Raw genomic sequence first — 22,901 nt, 5'->3', positions numbered from 1 at the left:
CTAAAGTCATGTTTCCAATTACAGGAATTTGGCAGTCACTACAATAAAGCATTTTTTAAAGTACAACATATCAATTAAATATTAAATGTGCATTTTTAAATGACACAATATTTAAATTAGATATGAGCTAATGAATATTTAGCATCTTATTACTGTCACACAGGAAGATCTAAAATATGACCAAATCCACTTATTAAAAAAACAAAAAAAAACAAAAAACAAAACCCAACTAGGGACAGACGTGTTATTTAAGGACTATTAGCAATACTAGATGATAAAATTGTGTGCTGGAAAGAGTGGTTTGTAAGAATCCCAACACCTAGAGTTAAGCCCCTTTTTTTTGGAATTTCCCTGTGCTTTATAGTCCCCACTTGTGAAATAATAGTGACTTGGTGCTTACCAGGAGCTAGGTACTGTTCTTAGCGCTTTACGTACATTCATACATTTAGTCCTCACAGTGCCCACTTGTGGGCTGGGAAACCGAGGCACAGAACATAATTTGCCCCTGGTTACACAGCATGTGGACTAGAGAGAGCGTGAATGGTCTGAGCCCCAAGCCTGTGCATAACCACTGTGACAGGTGCAGCATTTCCCATGACAATTATCTGCTTACCACATTGGCGTTGTGGGAATAAACCAATAAAACTAACATGAAAGCACCTGTCTCAGTAAACAGCCAATAAATGTTAAAAATCAAATCAAACACTATTTCCATTAGAATCAAATAGCCATCTCAGCTGATTTTAGATCTATATCTCCCTTGTTGTAGCTGAAGTCATAAAGATGATCAAAGCTTGTGGGCGACTGTGCAGTCTTTACCTTACTAGCTGGTGGTCTCTTATGTGGGAAGGTGACTTCCATTTGGCACCTCAGTTAAGTCTTTTAATTAATTAAATTAACCAGATGAGCCTGTATGATTCTATCAGCTCATCGGTTTGTATAGAATTTAAATAGGGTTTCTTTCTTGAGCTTTGATTTTTTTTTTTTTTAATTTCCCTAAGTAATCTCTACACCCACTGTGGTGCTGGAACTCACGACCCTGAGATCCAAGGTCACATGCTGTACTGACTGAGGCAGCCAGGTGCCCTTGGAACTCTGATTTTACTTGGCAGATTAAACGAGCACAGTGAAGGGCTCCTCATTTCATGAAAAAAAAAAAAAAAAAAAGAAATATTACAAAAAGCTGTGTCCCAGTAACCTACCTGCTTCTGTGTCTTGATGCTAACCCAACTGTACTGACTCTAAACCTGCCTTTCGTGCTACTGGAAATTATGAAAGCCACAGAAGCCAGCCTGGTGTCATTTCTGGAAGTGATGACATATGCTCCCCTCACCACATTCTTGTAGCTGGCATTTCCACTAAAGTTCTTCCAAGAAATGCTTTAACAAAATATTCCACCAATTCACCAATATTTCCTTACCTCTGGGCAAAGGACTGGTTATTCCCTAATGGGAATTATCTGCTTTTAAACTTACCCATTCCAATCACCAGGCTTTGTTCAGGATGAGCTTTAAAGCAATGGCCAGCTATGGGGCACCTGGGTGACTCAGTGGGTTGACTCAGAGTCACATGACTCTTGATTTCGGCTCAGGTCATGATCTTGGGGTCATGAGATGGAGCCTGTGCTGAGAATGTCAGGCTCCGAGCTGAGTGTAGAGCCTGTTTAAGAGTCTCCCTCTCCCAGGGTGCCTGGGTGGCTCAGAGGGTTAAGCCTCTGCCTTTGGCTCAGGTCATGATCTCAGGGTCCTGGGATGGAGCTCCGCATCGGGCTCTCTGCTGAGCAGAGAGCCTGCTTCCCCCTCTCTCTCTGCCTCCTTGTGATCTCTCTGTGTGTGTCAAATAAATAAATAAAATCTTTAAAATAAAACAAAACTAATTGCCCTATAAATCTTCATTGTCAGGACCAAGTTGAAACAGAATGATTCTAAATAGTAAAAAAAAAAAAAGATTCTCCCTCTCTCGCTGCCCCCCTCCCCCCCAACACTTGCATGCAGGTGCGCTCTCTCTCTCAAAAAAAAAATGAAAGATATTGTGTTGGGGTTTTTTGTTTGTTTGGGTTTTTTTTCTTTTCTTTTCTTTTTTGTCAGGCTGTTATGTTAGGATGTTTATTTGAAAGTGAGAAACTTCCATTTGAGGAATATGATTTTCTCCATTAAGCATTGAGAGTAACTTTAGGAAGCAAAGAAATTTTATCATCTAGCTAGTAAGAGAAAAGAAATCCCCTTCACCATTCGATCTGTTCACCACTGATCTCTTCCTGGACTCCGCACAGGCTCGTCTGCCTGTAAAGTGGATGGCTCCTGAGAGCTTATTCCAAGGGATCTACACCATAAAGAGTGACGTCTGGTCGTATGGAATATTACTCTGGGAGATATTCTCACTTGGTAAGTTTTGCCCGTGGCCGCCATCCCTGCCTCCTCCGCGCCTTATCCCTGTTCTTATGCTAAAGCATGCATGAAGGGTGCCTGGGTGGCTCAGTCAGTGAAGCCTCTGCCTTCGGCTCAGGTCATGATCTCAGGGTCCTGGGATGGAGCCCCACATTGGGCTCTCTGCTCAGCAGGGAGCCTGCTTCCCCCTCTCTCTCTGCCTGCCTCTCTGCCTACTTGTGATCCCTCTGTGTTAAATAAATTTTTAAAAATCTTTAAAACATAAATAAATAAAAATTTAAAAAAAAATAAAGCATTCATGACGTGCCACCTTGTCATCTGTGATATATGTGCCACTTCATGTCTTATTGTGGTGTCTTTGCCCCACCCCCCAGCCTGTACCTGCATGAGAGCAGGAGCCGTGACTTTCCCCACTTACAGCCTCGCACCAAGCAGCGTCCAGCCCATGGGCACTCTTGGTACCTGCTTGTTCACTGAATGACTAACCAAATGAAATGGTGTATCCTCCCTCATTTTTCCCCCAGGTGTCAATCCTTACCCTGGTATTCCGGTTGACGCTAACTTCTACAAACTCATTCAAAGTGGATTTAAGATGGATCAGCCCTTTTATGCTACAGAAGAAATGTGAGTTCAGATCAGACTGCACCGTGGCTGAAATCAGGAATTTACAGTCTCTCTAGTTCCAAAGCATGTCGAAGAAAGTAAAACTCCTTAATGCAAAATCCATGATTCCTCTTTTTAAAAAAGAAAAAGAAAGAAAAGGAAATTCTTCCTTTTTGTTTTGGGGATTTCTGAACAAAACTGAAGATACTGTGAATTAGAGGCTTCAGTTCTTTTGTTGGAAGGGGTCCCTCAGGGTGCTAAGACTCCATCTCCTGATTTCTGGTCCACAGAATGCATTTCTACCCGTCACCTTATTTGCCCTTCCTGGTGGGGGTTCAAAGTCAAGCAGAGTACTTGCCACAAAACAAACAGGCCACAGATGATGAGTAGCTCCAGCAAGAAATGGCGGGAAATGATCAGCTTTTCTTCTTTCAGATTTTCTCAGTTTACTCCACCTTCTCTTGGTTTTACAGATACTTTATAATGCAATCCTGCTGGGCTTTCGACTCAAGGAAACGGCCATCATTCCCCAACCTGACTTCATTTTTAGGATGTCAGCTGGCGGATGCAGAAGAAGCCGTATGTAGCTTCCTAGTATTTTACAAAGCGTTGTTAGAAAGGAGAGCAGTAACTCAGAACACGCACTCATTTCCTAAGAATCAAAGTATCACGTTGTCTTTCTCAGCGTAGTTTGTCTTGGTTGCCCTCTGAAAGTTGTGTGGGGTGAGATATATTTATTGGTAAGCTTTTTTGGGGGGAAAAGCTTTCCCTAACATTGTCAGCTAATTGATTAAGAAATTAAATGCTTTTAAGTATTTAATTAATGCATAGGACTAGACAACTAAACAAAACTTAATCCCTGATCACCACTGACCTTTCCTAATTCAACATGAAGCTTTAGTATGGAATAATCCGTACAACCCAGACATATAATACAGCAGAGTGGAAAAAAACATTGACCTGGAATCATGAGAGTCTAATCCCAGCTCTAGCACTCTAGCTCCTCATCGCTGTATGACTTACGGCAAATCATTTTACTTCTCTTGGCCTCAGTTTTCGCACCTGTAAAATGGGTTGCCGAGGTAGGTGATCCTCAGGCTTTGGGAACTTGGAATCACTTTGCTCACTCTTCCCCTCAGTATTACAATCCACCGTAGTGAACAGAGCCATTCCCTAGAGGAAGTGGACAAAGGACAGACCTTGAACCTCCAATAACCAGGTTCAAATTGTGGCTCCATCATTTACATCTTATAGGCCTCGATTAAGTGACATAATCTCTATTTCCTTATCTGAAACATAGAATTAATAAATCTTGCTTTAGGAAGCTGTAAGGAGTAGGATGTATGTAAAAAGATCTATTAGCACATAGCAGGCCCTTAGTAGTTAATCAGTAAATGTTAGTCACATAGGAACCTGACTGCTTAAATGGATTGTCTGTTCTCTTTTTCTAAATTATTAAGAGCCCATTTTCAATTCTGTAGTCTCTCCAGAGACCTGGGTGGGTGGGTCATGTCCCTTCCTCCTGGTAGGCTGTTTTTAAAAATCACATTCGGAAACTAAATTATTGTGAGGGAATTAGGCCAACAAGGTCGGGGGAGATGGAAAACCTCAAGGCTATCGAGCAGACCGCCTGGACACAGTTAATGACCCTATAATACAAATCAAAAGAAGAGTAAGAGAGAGAAACCAGAAGTGGGCTCCAGAGAGGACCGAATAATTTCTCCTTGCCCGGCAGTTGGGTGTGGCTCCACAGAGGTGTTATTTGTACCAAGCTGTGAAGAAAGAGTAGTATTTTGGCTGTTGGGAGGTGGTGGGGGGTGAGTGGGGGTGTTCCAGGCTAGATGAGTAATATAAGAAAGACTCAAAGTTGAGAAAGTGTAGTGGAAGATAAATGGTTGTGGCTGAAAGTATAGGGTCGGTGGGGGAATATGGAGAAAAACAGGACTGGAAAGGTAGTGGACCAGGGTATGGGCTCTGCTACTGCTCAGAAGCCCCTTGGCTTTGTTCAGAACCCCTTATCTTGGAGTACAAGTCTCCTTTCATGTCTCCACTCCCACAGGATGTCCAGATGCCCTTCCCTCTGTTCAGGGAATCAGGGTTGTTGAATGGCAAGCTTTTCCACAGGTGATGATTCAGCCATGGGGGTCTGAGCTCAGAGATACCCCTCTAACTACCCTCCCCCCACCACCATTCTCTTCCTCTCTTTCTCTGACCCTCTGTCATGGAAGGTTCTTTTTCCTACCAGTATCAGCCACAGATAGCAAGCTCTGTCTTCTTCAGGGAGATTCGATTAATAGTGTCCCCTCTGGGTGGGATGAATACACCAAGAGGAACATCTTGGTACTGGTTGGTGCAGTGGGATCCAGTCTAGAAGCCTGGGGAGCAGAGACGAGATTGGATTTCAGTCCCCGCGGGCTGGGCACCTCTGAGCAAGGCCTAGTCTACACAACCATGCCAGGCATGGTTGCTCTGCCCACTACGAGTGAACCCTGGTTCCTCCAGGGAATGCTTTTCCCTTCACATGCCCTAAGCACAGCGATGTCTAGTCTCTTGGGTGGGAAGACAGGCCTTGCCAGCAGGCCTGAGGTGATATTTCCTGGTATGCATGTGAACGCTTTTTGTACAGTCTCTGCTTTTGCTTCTTCATGGACTAGGGAAGGAAAATGGCCCTCAGGGGACAAGTGAGAAGGGGAGAGAAGCTCACTGAGAAGACACAGGCTAACACTTTTAGGTATAACCCAACCCCAGTGGTATGGAGTTAGAGCAGGGAGATCACTGAATAATGTGCTAAGGCATTATTCAGACAGTGGTGAACCAACAGGGATTTTTAGAATGGGCAGATGCTCCAGTATTGGTCTTGATGGCCCAGATCACTACGACTGTGACAGATATTAGTTAGGCTTATTGTGGTAATCGTTTTTGCAATATATACATGAATTATATCATACACCTGAAACTAATATAGAGTTACATATCCATTATACCTCAGTTAAAAAAAAAGAGCCAGATCGAGTATTCTCTCCTCTCCAAAGACCCCTGTAGTTTCCCTAGTCAGATTTCAGGGTCCTTCTCCTGAGTCTCCCTAACACTTTGTCTTTAACTGTGTGTGAGACTCCAGTGATGGTGTGTGAGACTTTGCTTTATGGGTCTGTCTTTCGCACCACTAGACTTGGTTCATGAGGGCAAGCAGATGCATTGCTCGTCTTCACATCACCTGACGTGGTCCCGTAGGCAGGCGACACTCACCAGTTATCAAATAAATGAGTGCCTATCAGCACAACGGTACGTCAGAGGTCACATCCGCTTTGTTCACCATGGCATACCTAGTTCAGCCATTACATACCTAAGTGGCTGGCATAATGCTTAGTGGATGGAAAGTGCTAAGCAAATATTTCTGGAAAGAAGGAAGGCAGGCAGGCATAAAAGTAAATTTGAGAAAGTAAAACGCTAAGAGAGGAAGTAAGATCAGTTAAGAGGTGACTGTGGCAACAGAGGTGAGCAAAGATGAGGGGGTGAACTAGACGGTGGGGAGAGGGGGTGCAGAAGGAAGGGACACGCACAGCTCCTGTTTCAGAAAGGGCCTGAACTCACCTCACGCTCTTCTCATGTCCATGCCCACAAGTCATAGGAAATATATACATAGAATATAAATATATTATCAATATATAATGTATTTATATATACTATATCATAAACAAATATACAAATATAAAATAATATAATATAAATACTTAAAAAATGGGCCACCTGGGTGGCTCAGTCGGTTAAGCGTCTGCCTTCAGCTTAGGTCATGATCCCAGGGTCCTGGAATGGAGCCCCATGTCAGACTCCCTGCTCAGCGGGGAATCTGCTTCTCCCTCTGCCTTCCTCCACTGTGTTTTCTCTCTCTTAATCTCTCTATCTCTCTCTCATATAAATATATAAAATCTTTAAAAAACAAGACATATATATATATATATATATACATATACATACATACACATTTTTTTATTATATTTTTTTAAAGAAGTGAAGCCATAATCACCTTTGAAAGCCAGAAGGAGATCTTTGTAGACCAGAAACTGTGGAAAACCCCTGAGACAATGAATGTAGTTAGGACTGAATTGGGAAGACCCACAACAGAGAACTCTTTGAAAGTTGAAAGAATGAGGACAAGTGTTTTCCCAGAGAGTAGGGAGAGTTCTGGTGGGCTCACGCAGAAGTTCCTCAGTGGGACGAGTCACAGTGTTAAATACACATAAGAATAACATGGGTGTTAAGAATGTAAGTATGCCACTGTGAAAACAGAAATATAATCTATAATCTCAGGTTCAGGGTAGAAGAAAAAGGACCATAGAAAACCTGATCAACACCACAAAGTGGGGAAGAGAGAAACAAAGAGCATTCATCGAAATAGAAAAAGCTCAAAATGTCAAGATTAGTAAGTCCACTTAAGAAAGAGAATATCAGGGGTGCCTGGGTGGCTCAGTGGGTTAAGCCTCTGCCTTCGGCTCAGGTCATGATCTCAGGTCCTGGGATGGAGCCCCATAGCGGGCTCTCTGCTCAGCAGGGAGCCTGCTTCCCCCTCCCCCTCTGCCTGTCTCTCTGCCTGCTTGTGATCTCTGTCTGTCAAATAAATAAATAAAATCTTTTAAAAAAGAGAGAGAGAGAGAGAGAATGTCAAAATAAATGAGACTCTTATCACACAGATCACATTTACTAACATCAGTGCAGTGAAAGGAGAAATCACTGGTCATACCCAAAAAGCTCCCCGTGTCCTACATGAGAAATTAAAACTCATGTTTCTTACAGAAGCCTTTGGTTCACAAGAAGGTGGAGGAGGAAGGAAAAAGACATAAAAATAGTCCCTGCTTATTAGAACCTGTAGGAGCCAGCCAAATTTATAACTCTAAATTCATTAGAAAACAAAGAATGAGAATGAATGACTTAAACTTTCATCTCTAGAAACTGAGAAAAAAAAAAAAAAAACACAATGAACAAGGAGGAAGGAGTAGAGGAAGAAAATGAACAAAGCAGAAGAAAAGAACTAATAGAGGGGTGCCTGAGTGGCTCAGCCCGTGAAGTGTCGGACTCCTGGTTTCAGTTCAGCATGTGGTCTCGGGGTCCTGGAAGGGAGCCCAGCATTGGGCTCCATGCTGAGCGTGGAGTCTGCCTGAGATTCTTCTTCCCTCTCTCTACCTCCCCCTCTCCCTCCTCCCCAGGCTTGTGTGTGCTCTCTCTAAAATAAGTAACTAATGTTAAAAATAAAATAAAAGAACTAATAAAGTTACAGGCAGAATTAATTAAACTGAGAGTAGCCCCCAAAACAAGAGTGATAATCAGGAAACACAGAAGTTGTTTTTTGAACTAATAATAATAAGATTGAATGGCAAACATTTTTTAAGTGTCTGCCATACACTCTACTAATATACTACCCATACAAACAGTTAATTCTCACATCAATCTCACAAAGTAAGTTTGAGATCAGTAAATTGAGATACAGAGAAGTTCGGTCATTTGCCCAAGGTAACCCAGTAAGTGTCAGACTGAGGATTTGAACACAGGAGTCTGGATCTAGTTTATACTGTATATTAATATTGTATGTTAATATGGTGTACAAATATACCACTAACGCACACTATGAAGAGAACAATTAGGAAAAAAGAGAAAGCACAGATGACATTCAGATAAAAAGAACATACTTTGGATAGAGACACCATTTAAAAAAATGTAAGAAAATCTTATGCACCTCTTTCTATTGATATACTTGAAAAGCTAGGGTTTCAAAATCTTTGTAAGGAGCATATACACATGTATTACTTGTGCAATTAAAAAATTTATTTTAAAATCACTTAAAGGTGTGAGGGGGTGGGAGACACAGGCGTCCAGTTAGGGAATGAAAGTCACCAGGATGAAAGGCCATAAGCACAGAGAATATTCAGTCAATGGGGTTGTCATAGTGCTATATGTTGGCAGAAGGGAGCGCCGCTCTTGGGACGCATTGCGTAATGTACAGACTTGTTTCGGCATCCCTATGTTGTACTCCTGAAACTGGTGTAACACTGTGTTTCATCTATACATCAATAAAACCAATTAATTACTTAACATAAACAAAAATCTCTTAAAGCAACGGACAGGAAGACATTAAAAGCGGGGACACACCAGAATAGCACCCAGTCTCTGGCTGTGGGAGTACAGCGAGGTTGAGAAGATGATTCTGAAAGTCCTGGATCTTGGGCCTGGAGTTGGGGCAGTTCACTAAGTGAAACTCTCGATCCAGGAAGGAGAGAAGGATCAGGGATCAGAGATGATGGATTCAGGTGTGGAGCTGTTGGGTTTGAAGTGTTACTGGTATTTCTGTCCCAGGTTTCCTTAGATGGTCAAAATTCAGTGCTGGACGTGAACATTTGGTTCAACAGGTCATAACCAACTGCTAGGCCCGCTCTACAAAAACAACGTATCATTACTGTTCATCCTTAAGGATAGAGGCAGACTGTTATGGTGAAGACCAGGTTTAAAAGGAGATTTTTGTCCATTTGTTTTCCAGAAAGAAAAAATAAGAGGAGGAGATGGTCCGTTCAGTGAGCACGATAACTGCCAAGTGAACTAACACAAACAAATACACAGTAGTGATGGCCAGGGAGAGGGAGGGAGTCTGTCCAACTCACATAAGAATCCAGGATCCCTACATCACAGAGTTCTCATAAGTAATAAGAAAAACCTGGATGACCCAATGTAAAAGGGCAAAGGAGAGAAGCAGACAATTCCCAATGAAGTGCAAATGTTCATTGAATCTAGAAAAAGATGTTCAGATTTGCTTATCATGAAACACGCAGGCCAGGGGATCAGACCTTCCCTGGACAAAGGGCTAGAGCCGTGGGCGATAGTTAACACCCCTGCTGTAGGGCTTGGGAGAAAGCAGCATTGTTCCGCTGGGCAGCCTGTTGAGGTATGTCGCCATTCAATGTGCATCCCCCTTGACCTGGCAATTCCACTGCCCTCATTCACCCTGGAGACAGACAGGGCCAGTGTGCACTTCTCAGTCGGTGTTATACAAACAGTCCATCAAAAGGTCAATTATGGTTCATCCATACTATGGAATGCTAGGCTACTATTAAAAACATGAATGTGCTCATATTTAGTAAATATGAAAATGTGTAATGTGTGTAACCTGCAAACAACGTCTTAGAAATTCAAAATAAGGTTCTGAAACAAGGTCTACACTCTGAGCCTACCAACACAAAATTGCGTATACACAGCAAACCATCTGTCATGGGGGCTATCTCTGACAATTTTAGGCTTTTTTCTATATATCTTCCTATATTGCTTAAGGTGTCTATATGAATGTGTGTTAACTTTAAAGTCAGACAGAAAGTAGAGCTGTTTTCATTTTGGAAAAACATTTTAAAGTCACTGACCTCCCAAGTGAAAGTCAAGAATCACCTGTATTAGTTGCATAATGAACAGATCATTTTTAGTGGCCTTTCTCTTATATGGGTTTATTTGGCTTTTTAAAGATTTTATTTATTTATTTGACAGAGACAGCAAAAGAGGAATACAAGCAGGGAGAGTGAGAGAGGGAAAAGCAGGCTTCCCACTAAGCAGGAAGCTCAACGCTCGCTCCCAGGACCCTGGGATCATGACTGAGCCGAAGGCAGATGCTTACCAATTGAGCCACCCAGGCGTCCCTTTTTTATGGTTTTACTGCTCGGCTTTTGGATTTCTAGATTGGGACTTTAAATGCAAGAGCAGAAATGATACTGGAATTAGCTATTTGATGGTGACTTGATTTCTCCATTAGTAAACTGATTTTGGTTTGTCAATTAACATCCTCTAAGATTGTCCTCTAAGACTTCTGTATCATAATAGCAAGTAATCTGCAACATAGGCCCTTGACATGTCCGTCTTCCTTGGATGGTAATCAGTGTTCTGTCTTCTCCCTCACCTTCAGATGTATCAGAACATGGAGGGCCACGTTTCAGACCGTTCTTCTGTCTACCAAAACAGGCGACCTTACAGCAGAGAGGTGGACTCGGGGCTCCTGCCTCCACAGGCTCATGATGAAGATTCCTAGAGAAACAGTTGAGTCTTAAGGCCTTCCTCCGTCTGACCCCCTCCTTAAACAGGCTATAGATTACCAAAACAGGATTAATTTCATCACCAAAAGAAAGCATGATCTCAACTGCTGCTTTGCTGGGCTTTTCTCTAGAAGCTCTCTGTATTTACTCTTGTTTTCAAAGGGACTTTTGTAAAAACAAATCATCCTTTGCACAAGGCGGGAAGAGCTGATAAGTACTTTTCCTGGAGTATCTATCCAGATCCAAAGGCCTTCTTGGGCTGGCTTGAGTGAAAATCGTGTACCTGAGGTACAGTACGTTCTTGTAAATAGATAACACAAAAGCATTTTGCTAAGGAGAAGCTGATATGATTTTTTAAATCTATGTTTTAAAATAATATGTAACTTTTTTCAGCTATTTAGTGATATATTTTATGAATGGAAATAAAATCTCTTCTCTAGAAATGTTTGTCATTGAATTGTTTACATGTCCCATTTAGGGCAAGACTTAACAGGAGGGCAGGAACCTAATGAAATTATGTGCAACGATTTGTTTGTGCATGTGTATTTTTTTTCCTACTGAGACGCTCTAGCCCTCCATCAGATTCTTAAGAGGACGCGTGACTCCTGCCCCCAGACTAGGGCAGAAACACTGAGGTCTGCTGGCTTCTCTGCGGTGCTCCGTGGATTCAGCCTCTCTCGTCCTTCGAATTCAGCTTAGCTTCTTCCCTCCCACAGGCTTATAAAGCTGAACTTGCCCTCATCCTTATTTTCCAGGTGTGGTTCTCGGTGAAGGGTATGTGTGGTGATGTTCTCCTTTTTTTCTTTTTTAAGATTTTATTTATTTGTTTGAGAGAGAAAATGAGCATGAGAAGGGGGAGTGTCAGAGGGAGAAAGTACTGCCTGATGTGGGATGCGGTCCTGGGACTCCAGGATCATGACCTGAGCAGAAAGCAGTTGCTTAGCCAACTGAACCACCCAGGTCTTAACCAACCAACCTCCCCAAGGTCTGCCTCTTCGTGTCTTCCCTTCTGGGGCGTGGTTAAGATAAGAACCTTGAAGCCAGTCGGCCTGGGCTGAAATTCTCCTTCCTTGCTTAGTTGAGCAACATTGGGCAACCTTGGGCAAGTAACTGAACTTGATTGGGTCTCGGCTTCCTCTTCTGGAAGACGAAATAATAATGGATGACATCTATCTTACACGGTTCTGATAAGGATTAGATGGACTACATATATAATATATGTATGTTATAATAGACACACAGATGGTCCCCAACTAAGGGCGGCTCAACTTAAAAATTTTTTGACTTTACGATGGTACAAAAGGGATACACATTCTGTAGAAACCATTCTTTGAATTTTTATTTCCGGAGCTAGCGATATGCAGTTCAATGTCTATCACAGTGCTGGGTAGTGGCAGCCCCCAGTCCACTATGGGATCCCAGGGTGAAAAATCAAAACACTGACAGCCATTGTATACCCATTCAACAGTTCTGTTTCTCACTTTCAACACAGTATTCAATACATTACATGAGATATTCAATACTTTATTATACAATAGGCTTTGTGTTAGATGATCTTGCCCAACGCGAGGCTGACATCAGTATTCTGAGCACATTTGAGGTGGGCTAGGCTAAACTGTGAGGTTTGATGGGTTGGAGTATTAAATGTATTTCAGCTTATATTTTCAGCTTACTGGGGGTTTGCTGGGACATAACCCCATCGCAAGCTGAGGACGAGCTATATTACAGAAAGATAGTACCTCGTCCATAAATGTACCCTAATCTGTCATTTGCACTTCCCTCTCTGGTTTTAATCTTTTACTTTAGACGAGACCACATAAACTAGACTACACAAATCCGTTCTTCACGTCACCCCTTCTCCCAAGCTCTGGGCCATCCAGTGTTTTCTCTGGCCACAGAAAGATCTGTCTTCCTAAAGTATTCCTGTGCACCTGCCACTTCCCGCAGGAGCACGTCCTGTGGCTCCCAGTGTCTATCAGCTAAAGCCGGATTTTCTTGCCAGCCTACACTCCCACCACAGCTGGGCTCCCCTGCATTTCTGTGTCAGGTTACATAACTCTCTGTCGCCAAAACCATCTGCTCGCGTTCAGTGGGAATGTCTTGGGCATTCCCATCTCCTGTGTTTCTTTTCTTCACCTGCCACCATCCTGGGATGCTTCTTCCTATTCAAGTAAACCCCTGCTTCGTGGCCAGACTTGAGCTCTGTCTTATAATTCAGATCTTTCTCAGCTCCACCAGTCGTGGGTGCTGGCTTCCTCCGTTGAAATCTATAGGCTCCTTGTCCATATCATCCAACTGGCTCTTTTTTTTTTTTTTTTTTTAAAGATTTTGTTTATTTATTTGATAGAGATCACAAATAGGGAGGCAGGCAGAGAGAGAGAAAGGGAAGCAGGCTCCCCGCGGAGCAGAGAGCCCGATGCGGGGCTCGATCCTAGGACCCTGGGATCATGACCTGAGCCGAAGGCAAAGACTTTAACCCACTAAGCCCCCCAGGCGCCCCCCAACTGGCTCTTAACATAAACTTTCCTTCCGTTTCCTTCCCTTCCCTTCCTTCTCCCCCCCCAACCTTCCTCTCCTCTCCTCTTTTCCCGCCCCTTCCCTTCCCTACCCCCTTCCCCCCTTCCCTTTCTTTCCTTTCCCTTCCCTCTCCTACCCCCTCCTCTCTTTTTCCCTTCCCTTCCCTCTCCTCTCCTCACCTATTCGATTCTTTTTTCTTTTGTTTTCTTTTCTCCTTTCTTTCAGAGACCGAGAGAGGAAGAGAGCGTGTCTGTGCGCGCGCACTCACGCCCGAGCAGGGGGAGGGGCAGGGGCGAGCGAGAAACAGGCTCCCCGCTGATCCCAGGACGGAGATCGTGACCTAAGCAGAAGTTAGGCGCTTAACCAATTAAGCCACCCAGGCGCCCCAAACATTCCTTATTTTCACCTGGATTTTTTTTTTTTTTTTAAGCAACAAAAGCATATCTTAGAGTTCTATAGTCAGTTCAGCAATGTCCTTCTGGGCTAAAATCAAGGAGTCATCCACGTTGCCTTCCTTTCTGGAGGCTCTAGCGGAGACTCTGTTTCCTCACCTGTTCAAACTTCTAGAGGCTGCTGGAATTCCTTGGCAGTTAGCCCCCTTCCTCCTTCCTTATAGCCTAGGATGTTTCATCTCTCCATTCTGTAGCCGTGTCTCCCTCTGACTTTGAACTCAGCTGACCCTGGTTCTCTGGTCTTAAGGATTATGTCTTTTCACTTGGATTTTTAGAAGGTTGAAAGTAGATACGATTTATTCCAAGTTGTATGCCTAATTCCTATTTGTGTGTACAGTCAGGATGCGCACCATATGTGTATTCAATTATTTTTTGCCTATTCAGGTTAAAGCATAAAATATGCTTGATGTTAAAAATTCAAAGAATTTTGTATTTTTTCTTATAGTAATAAGTGAAATTTACCCTTTATGCACCCAGCCCAAATCCCAGATTGCTTCGTCAGAGGAAATGCTGTTCAAGTATCAGGTATAATTCTTCCATCTTCTTGCTTAAATATACTTGATGTTACAGGTATTTACACAAACACGCACCCCCGCCAAACTCTGTTTTTTATATAAATAGAATTATACTAGCACTATGGCCAAACATATTTTTGTTCTTGACCATGTATTGATATTTTCCCAACTATACATGTCTGTGTACCACTTGTGGCGAGCCAAGCATGGTGCTAAGACTGATATATGTTTTACCTTCTGTAGTTTTCCTAGCTGCCTTATGAAGTAGGTACTAATATGATACCATGTATTTCTGGAGAACTTGGAACTTAATTTAGTAACCTGTGGTCTCCAAGCCCCTCTTAACACTTACCATGTGGTTACTCCTACCATTATTTTATCTATTGTATTTGTTTATCCATTTATTTATAATTGTGGTAAAAAAAAAAAAAACCCAACACATATCGTCTTAACCATTTTTAAGTGTATAGTTCAGCAATGGTAAGTATCTTCACATTGTTCTGCAGCGCATCTCCAGAATTTTCTTGTCTCTTACATCTGGAACTTTGGCCCCCGTTGTGCAATAATTCCCCTTTTTCCGACCCCCCCAAGCCCTAGTAACCATCATTCTATTTTCTGTTTTTCTGCATTTGACTACCTCATATAAGTGGAATTATACCATATGTGACTTCTTGTGAGTGACTTATTTCACTGAGTGTCCTGGCCTCAAGTTTCATCCATGTTGAAGTATGTGCATATTCTCTTTTCTTTTTAATGCTGATAACTATTTCACAGTATGTGTGTATATCTTATTTATTCATTTATCCACTGATGGGCATTCGGTTTGCTCCCACCTCTTGCCTATTGTGAATACTGCTGCTATGAACACGGAGGTGCCAGTACCTCTTGGGACCCTGCTTTCAACTTTTTTGGTATATTTTCATATGCTTTTATAGAGAAGTGGGATTGCGGGATCAACTGGTAATTCTATTTTTAAGTTTTTGTTGTATTATCTTAAAAGACCCTGGTGTAGAGATCATGTGTTTCTTTGGCCATCCAGTATCAATTCCCATTTCTTTTGATAACAGCTCTGTGGTTGGGGGCATGGCTTCTCCCGATGGCATGCAGTAGAGTGGGACTTGCATAAGCGGTCTTCTAGCCAAGGAGGGTCCTTGACTGAAGCTCAGCTCATAAACCTCCTCTCTTATTCTGGAACTTTGCATCTGGACTGGATTCAGGCAAGGATCAAAAAGGGAGTTAGAACTCATTATTCTCACACTACCGGTCTCCGACAAAAATGACAAGCAGTTCCCACTTCCTAGATCCCTGGAGCTGCTTTGGTCCCTCTTCTTGCACAAGCCTTGGTCTCTGGCCTTCCTGTTAGGCCTGTGAGCTACCCAGTGTCCTTTCTGTAAATCCCCTTGCCCCAGGAGCCCAAATCTGTCTCCAGAGCTCACAGCCAAGACCCTTGGCACACACACCTGAACCGATATACAGTCTCCTCTGCCAAACTGAGGATTTCATCTGCTTGGCCTTTTCTAGAAAGTCCTCTCTGTTTTGGTTGTCCAGTGATCTCCTTTCAACTTTCAAATAATTTATCTTCATTTGTACTTGATTCCATTATGTTGACAGGATCTGAGGAAGTAGAGTCACAAGCATTGAGTAAGCCCTCTTGAACTGCTTGACCAAAACTGTGGGTGATCATAGGGAGGAAAAGAGAAGCAAGTTAACTTTTATAGCAATGTCCTCCTTTTCCTTCTGCCAAACCTTTTTTATGTCAGACCCACATATATTCTGAACATGAATTCATTGCGGATGGAACCAAATAAATACATTTAAACATGGAATCACCAACGCAACGCACCCCTTGCTGTTGTAGTATCTACGGCACCAAAATTTTGATTTCCTTGAAAATGAATATTCTCTTGTTGATGAGCTTCACAAAAATGGCACCATACTCTATATAGAGTTCCAGTTCCTGCTTTCTTTAAAAAAAAAAAAAAAAGATATCAACATCATGCTTTCTAAGATTCACTCGTGGTGTTCTATGGATCTCAAACTCTTTCATTTCATTGATGTGTGATGTGACTATATAATTACCACTATTCATTCATTTTCACCCTGATGATATTTGAGGCTTTTTTGGGTTAGGTGAGATAATGGGTTCATGGTGTTCAGTGATATTATCTTACTTTGTAATATAACTTTTGTAAATACCAAATATTATATTTATTATTTTTTTCCATTTTATTTTACTTTATTTCTTTTCAGTGTTCCAGCATCCTTTGTTTATGCACCACACCCAGTGCTCCAAGCAATACGTGCCCTCCATGGGTACCTGGGTGGCTCAGTGGGTTAAAGCCTCTGCCTTCAGCTCAGGTCATGATCCCAGGGTCCTGGGATCTAGCCCCTCATCAGGCTCTCTGCTTAGCGGAGAGAGTGCTTCCTCTTCTCTCTCGGTCTGCCTCTCTGCCTACTTGTGATCTCTGTCTGTCAAATAAATAGATAAAATCTTTAATAAAAAAAATACATGCCCTCCATAATAGCCACCACCAGGCTCACCCAACCCCTCGCCCCCTTCCCTTCCAAACCCTCAGTTTGTTTCTCAGAGTCCACAGTCTCTCATGGCTGGTCTCCCCCTCCAGTTTCCCCCCAACTTCCCCCAATTCATCCAATATGACATTTATTTGTTTGTTTGTTTGTTTGTTTGTTTTTAAAGCTTTTATTTATTTATTTGACAGAGATCACAAGTAGGCAGAGAGGCAGGCAGAGAGAGAGAAGGGGAAGCAGGCTCCCTGCCGAGCAGAGAGCCTGATGACTCTGGGACCACCACCGGAGCCGAATGATAATATGATATTTAAATATCAAAAATGATAATATGATATTTAAAAGGCAACATTCTCTGAGGAAGGGAGGCATTTAAAAAACTGTATTGGGGAAAACAGAATTAGACTCTACTAAACCCAGCTCTTATCACAGATCCGGTATTAATGTAGGTCAAATTGTATCTCTGACTTAACTACACATTTTTTTTAAAAGATTTTATTTTGGGGTCTCCTGGTTGGCTCAGTCAGAAGCACTAGCGACTCTTGACCATGGGGTTGTGAGTTCAAGGCCCACGTTGAGTGTAGAGATTACATAAAAACTAAATATTAATTTTTTTAATTTCTTTTAAGTTTTATTTATTTAAGTAATCTGACTAAGCCATTCCGGCGCCCCAAACCACACATTGTTACCACGTGGAAAAACACAACTTACAAGCACTGATTTTAGAGATGTGTTCTTGCTACTGCGTGCAGTCCCTTCCATCTGACCAGTAGGTGGCGCCCTAGGACTACTGTGTTTTTAATTAATCCCAAGCAGGGGGCTGGACTTCATTCCCTCACCCTGCCTCTGGAAAGACAAATTTTAACAAGCAGAATAAAGAAAAGGCCAGTCTATTAATTAGAAGGAAGAACAATCCTCTACACAGATCACTTAAATTCATTTATTCAGTACCTGGTTATTTCTTGACTATGATAACTATTGCGCATTTTACACACATTATTTTCACATTTCGCACGTTATTTTCACATTTCCCACATTAACAGAGCAGTCTGTCAGTTCCTTTATGGAACTCAGTTTTTACCAATAGATTCTGCACAGCACGTTTACCAGCACAGGGCACTGACTTTAGAGCTTATTCTTTTTGGAACACTTTCTATGCATAGTGTTGCCTGAGCCTGGACTGGCTTCCAGTTGAAAACACAGTCTTTTTCTCAGAGATCTTTTGGAGTAAGGAAAACAGCCAGGGGTGTTTGGCCTGCAGCAGGAAGATGTCCTGGGTGACCTCTTATCAAAGTTTCAGCCCTTCGATTATCCACCTTCTGTCCCTCCTTCACCCACCTTTGCCACTTGTGTTTCTTCCTGATCTTCCTTCTCTTTCCTCAGCTCTTCAGGAGGGACTTTCCCAGTGACATGATTATCCGAACCCCTTTGCCACTCCCACTGTCATTTCTGTTAAATTACCTATCAGCGTTCAAATTTGCTTCTGTCTATGCCATCATGACTCTAAGCAGCAGAAAAAAAAAGGTGAGGGGGAATTATCACCTAAAAACACCACACTGGACGACCTGGGTGGCTCAGTCCATTAAGCATCTGCCTTCGGCTCAGGTCATGATTCCAGGATCCTGGAATCGAGCCCTGCATCTGGCTCCTTGCTCTGCAGGAAGCCTGCTTCTCCCTCTTCCACTCCCCCTGCTTGTGTTCCCTCTCTCCCTGCCTCTCTCTCTCTGTCAAATAAATAAAAATCTTTTTAAAATAAGAAAAAGAAAAGACAGAACTCTGTGTGCTTCCTTAAAAAATACTAATAATAAATAAAGTAAAAATAAAAACAGCACATCTTTTTAGTTCCTCGGAGCCTACCATGTACTTAAATTCCAAATTATCTTACTGAGACAGAAAAGGCTTGATGAGTTTTTTGTGGTAAAATATATATAACCTACATACATGTACATGTACAATTTACCATCTTAATCATTTTTAAGTGTAGGGCTCGATGTCATTAAGTACATTCACAGTGTTATATGACCATCACCGCTATCCAGCTCTGGCGGAAGTTTTTTGTCTTTACAAACTGAAACTCTGTCCCCATTAAACAATAACTCTCTTTTCCATCTACCTCCAGCCCCTGACAATCACTTTTAAAAAGTTATTTTAAAAAGCTTCTTTTAAAAAAAAAAAAAGTATTTATTTATTTTAGAAAGAGAGACTGAGAGAGTGCACATGTGTAAGCTGGGGGAGGGGCAGAGGACAAGGGACAAGCAGGACCCCGGGATCATGAGCTGAGCTGAAGGCAGATGCTTAACCGACTGAGTCACCCAGGCGCCCCTCTACTTTCTGCGTCTCTGAATTTGACTCCTCTAGGTACCTCATAGGAGTAGAACCATCCAGTATTGGTCATTTTGCACCTGGCTTTATATGAACATTTGTTGATAATAGACTGTATTCCAGTGGCTCGTTGAAGGCTTCACATGTGCATCTCATTGAACAAGACGGGAGGTAGAAGGATGTGCTGTGGCAGTTTAGCAACCGGTGAAATCAAGGTTTAGGAAGGTTGTCACCAACTTAGCCACACAAAGCAGGTACTAAGCTCTGGCCTGGCCTTGCACCACACCCTCCGCCTCTTCACAGCCACACCCAAGGTCTGGGCTCCTGCCAGTGCTTCTTGCTTTGCCTCAGTCCTCAGCTAATGAACGTGGTCTGGTAACAGCAAGATTATGAGTTCTGACTCCCAATTTGCTTCAAATTAAAAATACATATGAAGAGGGGCGCCTGGGTGGCTCAGTGGGTTAAAGCCTCTGCCTTCGGCTCAGGTCATGATCCTAGGGTCCTGGGATCGAGCCCCGCATCGGGCTCTCTGCTCAGCAGGGAGCCTGCTTCCTCCTCTCTCTCTCTGCCTGCCTCTCTGCCTACTTGTGATCTCTGTCTGTCAAATAAATAAATAAAATAAAATAAAAATACATATGAAGAAAAGCAATCTGTCTTTCTGGCATTTCATTGGGAAAATGCTCCCATTTAAGCTCCATAAATGAAAAGTTAAGGGCTGCCAGTTAAAGGGAATGGGTGTGTGAGTGTTACAACCAAAAAAACATGAAACAAAAATTTGTGGTTAACTATTTTCTCTGTGTTGGGGTGCCTGCGTGGCTCAGTCGGGTGAGCGTCCGGGTCTTGATCTCAGGGTCATTAGTTCAGGCTCCTCGTTGGGCTCCACACTGGGCATGAAGCTTACTTAAAGAAAAAAATAATTCTCCATGTTCAGCTAAAAGCGTCTTAAGAGAAAAATTATAATAAAATCAAATATAATATATTCAGCAACCAGAATGTAAGAATCCTATCTGGTAGGATCAAACAAATTATGAGGCTACATGTTTATATCATTTCACTTAAAAAAAAAAAAAAAAGATTTCAGGGCGCCTGGGTGGCTCAGTGGGTTAAGCCTCTGCTCAGGTCATGATCTCAGAGTCTTGGGATAGAGCCCTACATCCAGCTCTCTGTTCAGCAGGGAGCCTGCTTCCTCCTTTCTCTGCCTGCCTCTCTGCCTACTTGTGATCTCTGTCAAATTAAAACAACAACAAAAAAAAAAGATTTCTTTTATTTGACAGAGAGAGAGACACCAAAAGAGGGAACACAAGCAGGGGGAATGGCAGAGGGAGAAGCAGGCTCCCTGCTGAGCAGGGAGCCAGATGTGGGCACAATCCCAGGACACTGGGATCATGACCTGAACCTAAGGTAGATGCTTAACCACTGAGCCACCTAGGTCCCCCTCATTGCACTTTTTTAAAAAGCTTTATTGATATATAATTTGTATACCACACAACCCCCCTCTGTATGGTGTACTGTTCAATATATTGGCTTTTTGCTCAGCTACAAATTGCCTTACCTTCTGACCACTTGCCATTTCTTCGATTGATTTGATCGGTGAGGGTCAACAGAGGTGAAGCCCAGAGTGCTGAGTTAAGCCCATTAGCATGAGCTGCTGAGTTCCACATTAGTAATTTTTTTTTTTTGTCCATAGGTTTTTATGTCTGCAATTATTTAATTCCTTAACCTTTTTGTGTCTCGCAGTTCGAATGTTAGTAGGTAATTTGGAGTTTCATTATTATACAATAGATAGAGCAAAATAGAAGTTTCAGTGTCTAGTCTGTGCCAGAAAGGTAGCAATATCAGCAGGGAGGTCCTTCCCATCCTTGTGTATCAGCATTGCCATGACAGGAAGGAGTTTCTACTTGCAAATTCAGATGTCTATCTCCTGCTGTTCTCAGAGGAACTGAGAACCCCCAGGCTCCCAGCCCCAGGCAGGAGCTCCTTTGCTGGTGCGGAGACCCTCAGTGTGCAGAGATAAGAGCAGGAAATTGTAAGGGGTCAGGCCTGAGGGGTGGGGGACAAAGAGCCATGGACCCAGGATGGTCTTCTTTCTTGGCTTCTGGCCTGCCTTCTTTTCCCAGATTCCAGGAATGAGGGTGGTAATAAGGCTGGAGAGCCTGGACAGACCAGTCGTGGGGATCCAGCCAGACTCCCCCTCAGTCTTATCTCCTCACAGTCTTATTTGGACATTGCAGATGCTGCACAGGTCATGCTAGAGTGAACCGAGGCTCAGGGCAGGGATGTCCTCAAGAAAGGGAAGAAATGGATATTGAGCTATTAGCTGGGTCTGCAGCAAAGTCCGCATGGACAAGGAAAAAGCTCTAATGACAGGATAAAGGAGAAAATTCTGTGGTTGGTCCAATGGAGAGATTGTATACAGAAAACGTTAGCCCATGTAGAGCTCTGTAAAGGAGCTGTTTTCTGTACTTCTGTGTAGTCACTAATCTTTCCCCAAATCCCACAAGGTAAATACATCATTATCCCCATTTTACAAAGAAACTGAAGAACAGAAAGTTTGATCACTTGCCAAATGTCTGATCAGTGACAGAGGCAGGATCAGAACTCTTCTGGGTCTGTGCTCTCCACACTGAGTTCTATACCCCAAACCGTGTACACACTAGGGGATTCTCTGTGTTTTCACAAATACATGGTACATTATATATCCCTGTTAACTTCTATGAAGACAAGCCAGTAATGGCAGTCTCGTGTCACTGGATTTACTTCCTACAAAAGCAAACCTTACCAGCTTCTTTTCAAGAGATGAATTCTTGGTCCCTCTGTCAGGTAGTCAGAGGGATCCTGGGCTAGACAATGTCCACAAACAGGAGGACAAATTCCATGACATCTGAAAGATGGTCAAGGGCACTATTGTCACCCACCTCTCATAAACCACAGTGGACGATGTAGTTGACTTATTAAAGCTAATATGGGGGGGGGGGGCGCTGGGTGGCTCAGTGGGTTAAAGCCTCTGCCTTCCGCTCAGGTCATGATCTCAGGGTCCTGGGATGGAGCCCAGCATCAGGGCTCTCTGCTCAGCAGGGAGCCTGCTTCCCTTCCTCTCTCTCTGCCTGCCTCTCTGCCTACTTGTGATCTCTGTCTGTCAAATAAATAAAATCTTAAAAAAAAAAATAAAGCTAATATGGCCACTCTACCCTTGAGTTTTGACTCCGATGGAGGCAAACATGTAGCTAGTATGACTTTTACAAATATGTTTGCATTTTTTTGTTCTAAAGGGAAACAGCAGCAATTTATTTTAAAATTTTGACCCTTCTTTTTTTTTTTCTTAAACTTTATCTTCCATGGTATCTTTTGTTTTGAGTACACATGAAAGCTATTAGGTGAGAAATTAAATCTTTGTGGTCCTTTGGTCAACTAAGTCACCCCTACCGTGGGCACAGCTCTAGGCACCCAGGACACAGAGGCAAACAAGACACACCGTCTCCAGGCTCATGGAATTAGTTGGGGCTGAGAGATGATATGCAAATA

General features: G+C 42.7%; 1 protein-coding gene across 1 annotated transcript in view; it reads left to right on the top strand.

Moving 5' to 3' along the window:
• The window catches only part of FLT3 (fms related receptor tyrosine kinase 3), a 73,545-nt gene extending 62,055 nt beyond the window's left edge, over window positions 1–11,490 (top strand). Inside the window, exons 18-21 of the mRNA XM_082700947.1 lie at window positions 2,273–2,384; window positions 2,912–3,011; window positions 3,464–3,569; window positions 10,921–11,490. Coding sequence (XP_082557073.1) covers window positions 2,273–2,384; window positions 2,912–3,011; window positions 3,464–3,569; window positions 10,921–11,043 — 441 coding nt within the window. The 3' untranslated portion in view covers window positions 11,044–11,490. The remainder of the gene's footprint in view (window positions 1–2,272; window positions 2,385–2,911; window positions 3,012–3,463; window positions 3,570–10,920) is intronic.
• The last annotated feature ends 11,411 nt before the right edge of the window (window positions 11,491–22,901 follow it).

The sequence above is a fragment of the Mustela nivalis genome (genome assembly GCF_964662115.1).
Source record: "Mustela nivalis genome assembly, chromosome: 15".
Lineage (NCBI taxonomy): Eukaryota > Metazoa > Chordata > Mammalia > Carnivora > Mustelidae > Mustela > Mustela nivalis.
This window is presented reverse-complemented; position numbering and strand designations above follow the sequence as displayed.